General features: G+C 46.7%; 1 protein-coding gene across 4 annotated transcripts in view; it reads right to left on the bottom strand.

Moving 5' to 3' along the window:
- Positions 1 to 14,456, bottom strand: part of LOC119159463 (peptidyl-glycine alpha-amidating monooxygenase B) — a 182,343-nt gene that overhangs the window by 82,425 nt on the left and 85,462 nt on the right. For all 4 annotated transcript variants that reach the window (XR_005108088.2, XM_037412226.2, XM_075865543.1 and 1 more), the window contains exons 10-14: positions 13,718 to 13,768; positions 13,595 to 13,647; positions 12,854 to 13,038; positions 10,559 to 10,682; positions 300 to 416 (exon numbers count right to left, since the gene is read on the bottom strand). Coding sequence is in view for 3 of the 4 variants with exons in the window: in XM_037412226.2 (XP_037268123.1) it covers positions 300 to 416; positions 10,559 to 10,682; positions 12,854 to 13,038; positions 13,595 to 13,647; positions 13,718 to 13,768 (530 nt within the window). In the remaining variant the exon portion in view is untranslated. The remainder of the gene's footprint in view (positions 1 to 299; positions 417 to 10,558; positions 10,683 to 12,853; positions 13,039 to 13,594; positions 13,648 to 13,717; positions 13,769 to 14,456) is intronic.

The raw sequence follows: 14,456 nt of genomic DNA, 5'->3' as shown, positions 1-14,456 counted from the left end.
ACCCAACAACTATTAGAAAAATATACTTTAGTATTCCAATTTGCTTCACATCCAGAATTTTACTGTTCACACGGCTGTGCTTTTCGAAAAAGGGTATGCTTTACATGCTGCCTATTATAGTTGCCCCCCATTTAGCCATTTTCGCAGGGGCAGACACAATTAGTCATAATTAACCATACTGCTAATTTTTGAACAAGGATAAACTTCACCATACTAGTTATAACTTGAGGCTGGAAATAGCCTACTATTTCCATATTATGTAGGGTGCCGATCTCCAAATTGAGAGCATCAACACTTACTGGTGGTGGCCCCATCGATGAAGTAGGTGGCCGTTTCCGGGCTCAAGAGTGAGAACCGTGGACTCAGGTATGGGGCCTTCTTCCACACGCTGGTAGACATCATTGAAATCAAAGGACCTGCACAAGATCAGTGCCAAAGCTTTCCTTTTATCTTGCCTCCATTTTGAACACTGTAAAGGCAGCACAGATAACATGCTCTATACATACAAAATACAATATATGTAGTGAGGTTTCTCTGTTTACAGGTAATTTGCAGTAGTTAAGAGCTGAAACAACTGCATATATAACGCTCAAGAAGAAGTCTCCAATAAATTTACCTACTTAGGCCACATTCTTAGCATAGCATTTTACCATACTCTCTTTGAGGTACCTTGGTGACTAAGGTGTTGCACTACTAATTTTAATGACACTATACCCACTAAGGAGTAAAGATAGCAATAGGAATGAGATAGACAGAGGTATACGACTATTAATTAACTTGATCATGCATACATATACAGTGTGTTTTCCCTAAAGTATCTACAATAGAATCTCAATGATACGAATTCGAAGGGAGCACGCAACTTATTTGTATCATCCCGAATTCGTATGAACCAAAAACAAGTTAAAGCTTATCACGAAGACGAAAGAGAAATTCATTGGGGTCAACTACTTCTTGCTGATAAAATATTGGCCCAGTATCTGCATGTAATCTGCAAATGTTGTCGAAAGACGATAGTTTTGTGTGTGGAGAGAGTGAACAAGACATTTATTTGATGTTCTGCGCAAGAAAATCGGTGAATGGTATTCTGCAGGCGCTGCGTTAGAGTGCCTCGAGCGTGCAGCGGAGGCGAACGAGCGCATCAAGTCATGTCACACGTGAGACATAAGCGCCATCTGGCAGTTGTCTTAGAAAACAAAGTGCGTGGCTTTGAGACGGGTGTGCGCGCCCATCTCAGAGGTGATAAGGTGTAGACCGCAAGGCGAAGGGTAGGTGCCACCACCGTTTCGTTTCAGCAAAGCGTTGCAAACACTCGCCTTTCCACGCAAGCATTGCATGGTCAGCGCAGCGTGATAAGCACTACGGTACTTAAAATTACTTATGTAAGCCTCCTCTAGCAAGAGACGCACATGCAGAATATTTACGTGTTGTTATGGTGCCCCAGGCATGCGCAATAATTGCTTTTTAATTGACAATCGCACAAGCATGAACGCTCAACCTTGAACAACATAGGTGGGCGTTGCGGATGGGGTCAGCCGTTCAAGTACCCGATGCCGTTAAGAGTAGATAAACAGACAAATGTACAGACAGACAGACTAAAATTTTTGTGTTGAAGGTCCCCAAGAAAGACTATCGTCTTTAAAAAATTGGCAGATCCACGTACAGTGGGAATCGATGATATGCGAAGCACGAAGAAAGAAGGTTGATATGTCACTTTAAAATCAGCACGTTACGAGGAGGACAGACGTAGTACACAGTAAACACAAGTAGAAATGCTATGCGCACTCACGTTTCGAGGTAAGATGAAAGTACGTATGATGTTCATAGTAGCGTAACGACGGCACCACTAAGGTTTGCAATACCAGCACCAGCATTCATAGGCTGATATGTCGTTCTTGTATTAGTCCTTAATGGAAGTAAATGCGCACACAAATAACAAGTAGTAGTAGTAGTAGTAGTAGTAGTAGTAGTAGTAGTAGTAGTAGTAGTAGTAGTAGTAGTAGTAGTAAATATTTATTTAGAAAAAAAAACAGAGGTTGCTAGAGAGACCAGCCTCTAGTAATGAGCCTCCCTGCAGTACTAGGTGGAGTCCCTAGTCAGGGACTCCATTGGTCGTGGCCGCTGTCCAGGCACGCTGGACCATGGCTCGTTGGGCCGCAAGGTCCTGGCAACCGAGCAGAGCTGCCTAACAGTCCTCTCTTGTTGGATTTAGGTTTGGGGGTAATGAAGGATTGAGCTGGCATGCCCATACCATGTGGTAGGTGTCAGCCACCTCCGCACAGTACTGGCAGAGGCCAGAAAAGGAAGAGTCAAAGTGTTTAAGCACTGCCACGCACAGTAAAGTATTGGTAAATAGCAGAAGAATTTTTTCGTCCGCCTTCCAAAGTCCTTTGCAGGGAGGAGGAAAACGGCGGTGGGAGTCCCGGTAATGGGTAATTATCTCTCTATAAGTTAGGAGAGGAGCGTTTTCTTCTGAAACACAGCAGTCATCGATGGGTGAGGCAGTGGCCCGGGGAATGAGTGCGCGGGCGGCAGCGTGCGCCGCCTCATTGTCTGTGAGGCCCTGATAGCCAGGAGTCCAGATTATTGAACGCGGAGAGGGGTAACCTACTCGCGGACAAGATTTAAGAATTTTGGCAGCTAGGAATGTGATCCATCCTCGTTTAAAATTTCGCCAAGCTCCTTTGGAGTCTGATAATATAATTTGAGAGCCGTCGTGTGATATAGCCACAGCTATGGCCACCTCTTCAGCATGGGTAGCATTGGTTGCGCTTCCGGAAGGACAGACCATCCACCTGCCTGTCCGTCTTGGTGGACCACGGCGGCCGTATACCGACCCCCGCGGTAAGGGCCGGCGATGTCCGTGTAAGATACGTTTTGTTTAGAGCCGAATTGGCGCCGGAGAGCAAGAGCCCGCGCCTCTCGACGGCCATCGTGCAACTCACGTGACATATTAGTGGGGAGGGGTCGAACATGAATCCCGTATTTCCGATGTGCGGGCACTCGTACCCGCTCCACTGTGTAGAATTCATGTCAAATGTGTAGGCGATCTAGGAGTCGTCTGCCTGACGGGGTCTGCGCCGGACGCGTGTGTTGGTTTGTTAGGTGAGCCTCCCGGAGCTCCCGATAGGTGTTTACCACTCCCAATGCAAGAAGTTTTGCATTGGAAGTAGTGATCGGGAGATCTAGGGCTCTCTTGACAATTTCGTGAGGGGTGACCTCCAAGGAATCTCCATCGTGCTTCCGTAAGTGCAGGTACAGAGTCACATATAAGATGCGACTAGTGACAAAAGCATGTGAGAGACGAAGCGCATCCTTGCTTTTGAGACCTCCCCGCTTGTTGGAGACTCGGTGGACCATGCGGCCCACCTGTTCTCCGAACTTACGCAGCTTGTGAAGTGTTGTCTTGACCCTGCGGTGTTTGTGAATGTGGAGTCCAAGGACACGATCTGCTATACCTTATTAATAGGTCCACTTTGCAGGGAAAGGTTGATGGACGAAGTGCACTTCACAGACGGCCGAAGGTGCACGAATTCGAACTTCTGTGGGGAACACTGGAGGCCGCAGTACGCCGCATATTCGTCCACTATATGGGCTGTGGCTTGCAGGCTGTTTTCCATGCTGCCCAGGCATCCTTCTGTGGCCCACAGAGTGATGTCGTCGACATAAAGCGCATGCTTTACCCCGTCGACAGCAGCCAAGCGGGCCGGGAGCTGTGCCATAGCTAAGTTGAACAGCAGAGGCGACAACACAGTGCCCTGTGGTGTGCCTCGCGTGCCCAGGGGATAGGGGCCGTATTCCTGATTTTGGACGCGAATGTACGCAGCTCTGTAAGTAAGAAAGTTTCAGATGTAGTTGAAGGTGCGCTCGCCGCAGTTAGGTGAGCTAAGATGACTTCATGCTTGACGTTATCGAAGGCTCCTTTAAGGTCAAGCGCTAGAATGATCTTGTCATTGTGGGGGTGTTCTACGGGATTAAGTACTTCGTGGTGTAGTTGTAGGAGTATGTCCTGCGAAGAATTCTTGGGCCTGAAGCCATACATAGAATCGGCAAAAATATGGCGCTCTTCGAAGAAGGGAGAGACACGATCCCTGACCATAGTTTCCATTAGCTTCCCCGCACAAGAAGTAAGAGAAATGGGTCTGAGATTCTCAGTGTTGATCGGTTTTCCTAGCTTTGGAATGAAGGTTACTAGAGACGTTTTCCAGTCTAGTGGGAGGGGCGTTTTTCCGAACCAGATCGCATTATTATAGTCAAGAAGCGACTGGTGCGCTGCATAGGGTATATTTGCCAGCATTTTAACGGTAATTTTGTCTCGCCCGGAAGCCGTACCTCGCCTCATTTTGGCAAGAGTGGCGCGAAGGTCGTGTAAATGGAAAGGAGCATCCAGGGCCTAGTTCTCTCTGCCTGCATAGCAATACGCGGAGCCTCACGTGTCCTGCTGAGTGCAAAGATATCGGTCCCGTAGTGATAGAGCTATTTGTGTTGTGGAGCCGTAGAAATTGTGAAAGGCTCGGTACAGTTGTTTTCGCATTTCACCTCGCGTTTGAGTGGGATCAATCAGACTGCGGAAGAGTTTCCATGTATTGCCACTGGACATTTGCCTGCTGGCAGTGTTACAGCGATCCACCCAATTTGAGTCGGCGAGCTGGGCAGCATACTCGGCCGCCTCTTGGGTGAGATCCAGTATCCGCATGCGGAGTTTCCGGTGGTTGTGTTTTTGTCGGCGCCATCTTTTTGTGAGGCTGCGACAGGCCTCCCAAAGATGAAGGAGATGGTTATCTACATCCGGATGACTATCCGTGAGTTGTATTTCGGTCTTGTGTTTTCTTAGTGTTCCGAGCACAGAGTGAGCCCACTGGGAATAACCGATCTCCAGAATGGGAAAGTCAGGTAAGGACTGCCGGAAGGCTTTTCAGTTTGGTAGGTGAGCCTGTGCGATGGGGCGTTGTAGTGCTCGTGTATAAAATGTAGTGTTGAGAATGCAATGGCCACTACCGAGGGTTTCCTCGGTATTGAACCAGTCTGCATGTCTGATGTTTTTCGTGAATGTTAAGTTGGGGCAGGTGTCCCGGCTGCAGAGTTACCTACACGAGTTGGTTGCGCGGGGTCTCTTTGAAGAGTCATGCCCAGCGTGAAAGTTAGCTCCAGAAGTTTCCTTCACTGCGCTTCTTCCTTGCGATAGCCCCAAAGCCTGCTAGGGGCGTTGAAGTCACCCACTATTAAAAGGGGGTCATGCCCGGCGAGCTTCAGTGCCCTGCTGAAGATGTCAGGGAGTGTGATGTTTTTTAGTTTAGCTTTGCAATAAATATTGAGGATGTGCACTGGGGGGTCGGTTCTGCGCAGGGGAAGAACCGTGACCATAGTGTACGAGTAAGGTATTGAAATTTCGAGGTCGACCTCTTGCGTAGTTAAGCCCCGCCGTGGTGGTCTAGTGGCTAAGGTACTCGGCCGCTGACCCGCGGGTCGCGAGTTCAAATCCCGGCTGCGGCGGCTGCATTTCCGATGGAGGCGGAAATGTTGTAGGCCCGTGTGCTCAGATTTGGGTGCACGTTAAAGAACCCCAGGTGGTCGAAATTTCCGGAGCCCTCCACTACGGCGTCTCTCATAATCATATGGTGGTTTTGGGACGTTAAACCCCACAAATCAATCAATCAATCTTGCGTAGTTAAGGTTTTGTGAACAAGAAGGCAGGTGAATGAGTATTGTTGAAAAGTGTTATAACCTGCGAGGCGCACGGCATTGCCGGGCTCTTGAAGGGCAATGACGGCGCACAGGTGCTCAAATGTTTCAAGATAGAGGCGGAAATGGGCCCGTTTGGTCCTATCTTTGAAGCCTCTACAGTTCCATTGAATTATTGAGAGTTAGTGAGGTTTTCGGTGTGGGGATGTAGAGCAGTTAAGATGAGTCGCCATATTGAGAATTTGGGGTGGCTGGGAGGGACTCTGCCTCTACTTTGGCGCCCTGTGCAAGTGGGAGCTCGGAGTCCTCGGAGGTTTCAGCGATGCTGATGGTGTGTGAAAACTTAACGGGATGATTAACGTCCTTCAGAGTATTAGCCCTTCGGCTTTGAGGGTTTACGCCTTGGAGCCAAGTTTTAATGTTACTCGTCACCTGTTGGGTAACAGTGTTGGAAAAAGTTTCCAAGCTTTTGCTCATGGCGGTGAGTTGTGTCATTAAAGCGGTCATAGTACTTTCATTCTGAAATCGCTCTTCAGTGTTAGAAGGCTCAGAGATGGAAGGAATGGTGCACATGGGCATCGGTTCTGGAGCGGGAATGGTAATATTGGTGAGAAGTGACGTGGAGCGGACTGGTGGACTACCTGTCTCCAAGGCAAGAATTCTGGCTTGAAGCAGCGCGTTCTGTGCCCGCAGCGCAGCAAGCTCTTGTTTGAGCTCGAGGAATTCGGGGAAGGAGGCGGGGAAGGAAGAGCAATAGGAGGAGGAGGAGCAGTTTTCTTGAGAACCTGAGAAGCAGTTTTCTTGTTAGGCAGCTTACGGGCGCCGGCATCAGTCAGAAGTGAAACATCCCCAGATTGGAGAATGGGGGCAACCTTGGTCAGGTGTCTTGGATGACGTTTGCTGCGACGGTGTTTTAGGTGAAGGTCGTGCTTGTTGACTGGTCCCTCCAGTAGCAGGTTCTTCATGGCTTGGTTGGTAGCTCCCGGCTGACGTCCTTCTGGTACGACGCCAGATGTCTTTGGCGTTGACAGCTGCTTCGACAAGCCGCGACTGCCATGATGCCCGCCCGGCTGCTGCAGGCGGCGAAACATTGCTTTGCAGGCCTGGGATCCGGTGAGGTGTCCCTCACTGCACACCATGCACAATGGTTTGCACACGTGCGGTGCCATCTCCTCCTCAGAAGCACCCAGAACTTGACCACAATAGCCGCAGCGTTGGTTGTTTGGGTGGGGACACAGCTCCAGCCGGTGGCCCACCGTACCACACTGGTAGCAGGCTGGAATGGTGCGTTTATATTCGCGTACTCGTGTCACAAAGCTGTAGTAGTGCACAAAACGTGACATGCGGCGGCCCTCGAAGGTTATAAGGGCCATCGAAGTCTTGCCAAGCTTTCTGATGAGAGCGATACTTCTACCACGTCAATGGATCTTTGCTTTCAAGGAGGCGGAGGTCTCCTGCTCGTGCACCGTAATGACGCCACGGCACACTTCCCCACTGATCTTGGTGTGGCCAATCATAGGTAGAAGACCTTGTGATGTTTCGAGTTAGAATTCTCAAGAGAAAAGGTTTGCAGAGTTGATGTTTTCGGTTGAGACAACAATGATATTTTGCTCCCACATGGGCCACACACTGATAGAGTCACTCGAGGTATCGTTCACGTATGAGGTGAGCTTGGCGCCTAGTTCACCTGGTTGAAAAGTAGCTTTGAGATCCACCATGACGCGAGGCTTCAGTACGATGGTGAAGTCTTCTGCAGCAACGCGGGGTATAGCAGTAGGCCGCCACAATACACGGGATGTCTTCTTCTCGGGTGGTATGTTCGCGGACGCGGCCTTATTGGTAGCCGATGCCTTGGGTAGCTTTAGACTGCTGGCGACGCTTGCGGAGGGCCACCAAGGTGAACAGTCCCTCGTCCACAATATCCGTTGGTGGAACAGAGTTTTTGGGCACTGTGGTAAAAATTTCTTTCCACGCCAATGTGTTGGGATCATATCCATGGAGAGTGGTGGCCGCCATCTGTGGCTGCGGCCGCGGAGAAGTTCCGACGCAGTCAGCGTTCGGTGCAACGCTCGGTCGGGCGAGCGTAGCTACCACAAGGTCAGGTCAACAAGTAGACATAAAATGCACCAAAATTGGCCCACCTGGATGAGAGAGGTGTCTTCTAGTGCAGAACAATGTTACAAAGAAGATAAGATCAATCTTGATGAAGTGTGAAGCAGGGTTCCACCGGTCCTCACGAATAGAGCGGGAGCCGATGCGACCCGCGTCCGCTCTTGTCGCGTGCTCGTAGCGTTTTTCCATAACAAGTAAGCATCCATGTGCGGACAGAGTTGCTGACAACGTCACTGTGAATACCTGCTAAGACCTGTAAATCACGTTCGCCATGTAGTAAGTCGCTCAATGCCGACTAAGCTGTACAGTCAAACCCCTTTATAAGAGACACTGATATAAGAGACAAATGGGTATAAGAGACACTAGTGTGCCTACAGTAAAATACTGGTTGATAAGAAAATGCCTATGTAGTGCCCTGCTTATAAGAGACATCTCATATAAGAGACAAAGATTGCTGCCCAGAACCTGCCTCTTATAAAGGGGTTTAACTGTATATCAAGCTGGCGTATCCGCCGCAAGTGTACCATGAGCGGACATGTAAATCATGCCGTATATGGCAAACATGTCATGATATTCATGTTACCACCTGTCGTTTACGCTCCTCATAAAAGCACGTCACCCTATACCATTGGTGGTGCACATAAAGCTGGCAAAGCGGCCATGAGCGCATGAGCGCAGCATGTGAAGCAGGCCGTACATGACACGCATAAAATGATTCACATGTTAAGATCAGTAATTCATGTTCGTCCTACGCTGATGGCGCTCGATCTTCACTAAGGTGTATATCAAGTTAGCAAAACGGTCGCAAGTGCACCACGAGCGTGACACGTGAATCATGCCGTACATGACAACATGTATATTGTGATTATCATATTTTCGCCTGGCATTTGTCCATTTCTTCGCCGCCCATTCACTTCACATCTACCACATTTGGTATATGTGTAGCTAGTGAAACCACCACAAGTGCATCACAAGTGTGGCATGTAGTCATGTTCTTGAATGACACGCATCTCATGATTATCATGGTTGCACCAGTCATATACCTTCGTCTTCCATTCACATCACGCATACCAAATTCGGTATATGTGAAGCTAGCGTAACGACCGCAAGCGCACCATGAGGGTGGTGTGTAGTCATGACTTACATGACGTACATTGCATGATTTCCATGTTAGGGCCTGTCACTTATGTTCACCGTGCAGTCAAGTCATACCATACCAGTTTTGTAATATGTCATGTGAACGAAACCACCGCAAGAGCAGCGAGACCATAAAATGTAAATCATGACATTTATGACATACATGCCAAGATTTTCATGTTATGACTAGTCGCTTATGCTCCTCGTACAGTCATGTTATGCCATACCGATTCAGGTATAGATCCCTTCATTGAAACAGCCAGGAGAGCCAAAAGTCGTAGGCGGCTAGATAGACAGATAAATAGTCAGATGCGATCAAAGTCGGCGAAGTTTGCTAAAAATGCAAAGAAGTCCGTGATGTTCTTTCGAACTTTCCTGCCCTTAGTGTCCCTTAATAAAGTGCCGCGGTTCCCTCACTCATGCTGCTGGCGCTATAAGGCGCGTGCGTTTACACTTGGCAATAAAGGAAGGGACAGCTGCAAAACTTCTTGAAAATTCTCTTGCTTCACCACTTAAGCAGCCGAAAAACGCACCGCGAAGTCAACATGAAAAAATCAGTCCTGGGGAATTCACACTAGAGAGCTCAAGCAAAAACACCAAACCACGTCCACACCCGTCGTAAATGTTCACATTTGTTCTGCCCCTCACATACATGCCAATGCCTCCCCGCCTTCGCCGCTTCAGAATTTATTCCTGAGTATTAAAATCTGTGCCAAGTTTTAGTTATGCATGCAAAGCACTAATAAAAAACAGTTTACACCTTTACAAATGTTGTTTCGAGAGATAAGTCAGACGAAACGACACGAGCGGACGCACCGGCAGCGGCGGCGAAGGATTCAGCCGGCAGTGCAAAAGCGACACGCATTAGGGCATGCCGACTCGCTGCTGCTGCACCATCTTCTACTTCCGGTGTTCACAATGATCGTAATTCAAACCAGGCTCTCGACGAACGTGTCTTTTTCCAGGCCGTGAGCTTTGTCATGCTGCACGGGTAGTTCCCGAATGCGCCGACGTGAGCCACTGCCGGTGCCTTTGCTGCCCTGTTCAATGTACAGCTGGTTTTTTGCATGACGTAGTTTGAGAGCTAGAGCAGCCGGTGTAGCCAAAGCCATAGCATAAAGGCGATCCGTTATCACGTGGTGACAAAATTGGTCTCGGATCAATTTTTTTTCACGTTGACCTTGTGGCATGATTTTGCGGCCAATTGTGGCGGCAAAGTGAAGGAAACAGTGTTGCGGCATTCGCTTCTTTTGAGGCCAAGTGTGAACGAGCCTTCCTCCCACAGACAAGCCATGTTGCACCGCTCACGTGCAGTGGTCGATCACGCATTCGTATCATCCGCAGATGCTGGTTAAACAACTCGTATAACACCGAATCACGGCGTATTTTATGTAATGTAGTCCATCCGAAGCAAACTTGAGATTCATATCATTGCGAAATTCGTATCAACCGTAATCGTATCATCAAGATTCTACTATATTATGGCTTTAAGATGAACCACAGCGCCACAATTTATCCAGCAATGAGACATATTAACTCGTCTATCATAACTATACTTGCATTAATTAGTATCTGTACAAGAGAGAGAGAGAGAAGAAAACGGCATGAAGGACATCCATCCACTCACTGTGCTGTCCATACACGTGATCCACGGTGGAAAACAACCAAGTTCCCATCGAGATCCATTGACACGGCAACAACTTGGCCAAGGTGCACCTCTGAATCAGGCCAACCTTCACTGGCTGAGAACGCTGAAAAAATGTAACATAAAGCATTAACATAAGCACGGTCAAAGCGAAAGCTAGAAGAGCAGCCTTTCAGAGCCTTTTCAAAACACTCATTGGGTAGCTACTGCAAGCACACTTGATTGGTACCCACTAGGGCATTAATAATAAACTTTTGGATAGTAGGCCCGCATTCGCTATGCTATTTTTCGTCATTCTTCTGAGAAGCGTGGTATCCGCTAAACACTCGCAAGGAATTTTGTGCCAATTGTACATGCAGTGGCTGACGATGATGAGAAATTATGGCTGAAGTGGGTATGAGCCACAGTTAATAGGAGAACAAGAACAAGCTTTTGTGAAGGTAAAGTGTTCTAGAACAGGGAAGTGCTCGGAACAGCCGTAGCACCAATGCATTAAAAGTGAAGCCCAAACAAAGTCAATCCACTCGTGGCGCTGCAATCGGTAGTCTGCAATACGTCGTCATTTTAAGAACTTTGCGCGGCTCCGTAGAAGTGGTTAAGGAGTGTAATGTTTGCTTCCCACTTAAAAGACCCAGGTTTGAATTGCAGATGTGAATGGTAAACTTTTTTATTCTAGATTTCGCATGCACATGTGTATTGCTTGGCTTTATTTTTTAATGTAGCTTTAGTTGCTACATGCTGTTATAAAAAGTGACACAAAATATGAAGTAAAGAAGAAGAAACTTGACAGCAAGTGTACTGGGACTTGACCTGCGGCTCCCCAGCACACGCGCTGTCAAATTTCTTTTTTACTTCATATTTCACATCACTTTTCATAACAGCATGTAGCAACTGAAACTACATTAAAAATAAAGCCAAGCAATACAGACGTGCAAGCAAAATCTAGATTAAAAAATGTTTACCGTTCACATCTGCGATTCGAACCTAGGTCTTTTGAATGGGAAGCGAACAATATACCCCTCAACCACTTCTACGGAGCCGCGCACAGCTCTTAAAAAGACGACGCATTGTAGACTACCGATCTCAGCACCACAAGCAGATTGACCCTGTTGGGGCTTCACTTTGGAGTTCTGTCTGGGCACTCCCCTGCTCCAGTACACTCCAGTGACGGTTTGGAGCATTGGACGGCCCATTTGTTACGCTATTCGCATTGAGCGAGGACTGGCCGTTCTTTTGCTGTTGTAAAACGCTTTAAAAGTCGTATTAACGTGATTGCTTTCCCAACAACAAGCCTGCCTAAGGCAAGTTTGACAACAAGTCACAAGCACCGGTGTAGCTCAGTGGTAGAATACTGGGCTAGCACCCAGCGAACCCGGGTTCAAGCCCCACTCTGTCATTGGTGCAAGGTGTTTTTTTTTTTAAATTTTGCGCAATGTGGTTACGGACACTGGCGGCGGCGGCAGACAGCAACAACTGCGCGTGACTTGAAAAGTGATCTCGTAACAGCTTTCGCTGTAAAATGGAAGAGATCCAACAGGTGAGGAGGCGCCAGGTGTCGGTTAGCGGGACTGCAGCAGATGAACGTAAGGGGTGTGTTCATTACGTGTGGGAAAAAAAAATCCAAATTTTGATGACTGAAGTTGAAGGTGTGTTTTTTATGCGAATGCATTCATTACGCGAGTATGTACGGTATACATATATAGTGTTTCTCATTGCTGTGTTGGGCAACTGGCAACATGTTACAAACTTTCAAATTTTGACATATTCTACTATAATATTTTTTTTTACTTAATACATTTTTTTCTGGAAAGCGCATTTCATTATGCACGATTTGGTATGATGGAATGCCTTCCGAAGCACTTTTTATGTTGACAAGCAGGTGAGTCGTGAGATCTACGAAAAATTACTATTTTCTCATGGCAACGAAAGAGTTAAGCAACAACGCAGGTTTAGACAACAGTGATTATGACACATTCGGTAACACACAACTTCACAATTACCCATAATATGCTATTTATACCATGGCACTGTGATATGATGCAACATAATATACAGTACAATATATAGTATAAAAGTAATTCCATGTTCATGCAGATTGGAGAACACATGTGTAACAAATACTGCCAATAAATAGGCAAGTCTATAAAGAACACTTTCTAGAATGCAAGACTGTATTATGCGTCTGTGGTTACTACAATTTACGGTTATTACATGAAGCTTAGGCATCCCTGCTTTCCTGCACCCACACCACCTCGGAAGGAATTTAAAACAGCTTACAATAATGGCTGCCAGTAGCTGGAAATCCTTCCACCACACTTTCGTCATGGTCACCGCTTTCTAGTGGGATCTGGCTCACTAGGGCTGGCCGCTCTAGGTTTTCACACTGACCCGATGTACGACCGCTGGACCGCAATGCGTAATACATCAGGTACAGGTTGCACATCTCTTGTCTAGCACCTGGCCTGCAGAATATAAAAGGCAAAGATTTTTGTGAGCTAAACATGAATAAGCAAAATTAGTTGTGTTTATTATGTGTCAAGTGTACTAACAAACCCAAATAGAGATCCTACTGTGGTAAATCATGCAAATTAGGTAGAAAACAGGAAGGATGTGTACTACTCTGCTTCAGTAGGCGTGTTTTAGTATGACTTCAAATAAAACCATGAAAAGTGATACCTACCGCAAGGTTGCTGGAAGAGGAAGAAAATGCTTGGCATTAATAAAGCTGCCATAGCACAATCAGCAGCGCACCACATGCTCAGTGCAGAAGTTGTGGGTTCAACCGTTGGCTAGCTTATTGTCCCCTACGTTTATCAAACCACAGACTATAGGTATTGTCCCCTGCCCTTTCTGTAGCTTTATCTGTTGCCTACTTGTGGTTGTGTTCCCAATCGTCCTTCGTTCCATACCCAGTTATGAGATGGTTTCCTTTGTTTCTTTTATTTTTGCAAGCCTGACCTGATTACCACATGCTTTTGATTTGTAGTGGTAGCAGCTACTCATATCATTTATACTTACCCGATTTCTGTGGGAAGCGCCCGGGACACGGTATTGTAAGTGCAACGGGATGCCTGCAAAGCATTGCTCATGAATTTAATCCCCAATTCCCGTGACAATATGTGAACTGTTAGGTGCACTCACCAAAACATCCCCAGGTTTGACAGGCACAGTCTTGTTCAAAGGATAAAATGCCTGAGGAGATAAAATGCACAAAAGATTAAAAGCAAAGATCTGCTGCTACAACAAATCTGTAGGGCATCATGAAATAATATTTAAATTAGTAATTCAACATAATCTACACAGGCCTAAATGGAATGCATCATCACAACATAAATGCAAACAGGAAAGACTGCTTAAGGTGTTATTACACTTATAAGTATGTGTCACTTGACAGAAAGCCACAGACCTAGCTTCTAAACAATTCCCTGACACATGCAATCACAAGCAATTACAGGCTCTGTTAATCAAAGGTGATCCGTTGGTACAGCTAACCACAACTGCTATTTTTTGTAATTTTTTTACTTGAGGTATCTAATTATCACCCATAAATCGGTATTAGATGTGTTAAAAAAAAAGTACTTCTTCACACAAGAATTCTACTTCAGTGTATTCTCTAGCACATTCTTTAAATACTGGCTGAAATCTATGCTTCTAGATACAAAGGTTCCTTAGAAAAATGCACATACGCATGTTTTGAGATTATGGCGCTTAAAGTAGGAAATATGCTTCATTTCAAAAGTACCACGAAATTACCGCCAACTCAAGGACATTTTTAATAGCCACCAGTCATATACTCAATCTTTATGAGTTGAGGCGTCTCTGCCTGGCGGGCCTCCTTTGTCGCCTCTTTCGCAGTCCTGTCAGCCAAGTACTGTCAACT

The sequence above is a fragment of the Rhipicephalus microplus genome, chromosome 1 (assembly GCF_043290135.1).
Source record: "Rhipicephalus microplus isolate Deutch F79 chromosome 1, USDA_Rmic, whole genome shotgun sequence".
NCBI lineage: Eukaryota > Metazoa > Arthropoda > Arachnida > Ixodida > Ixodidae > Rhipicephalus > Rhipicephalus microplus.
Note: the sequence above shows the minus strand (reverse complement) of the source record. Positions and strands in the feature narration are given on the sequence as shown.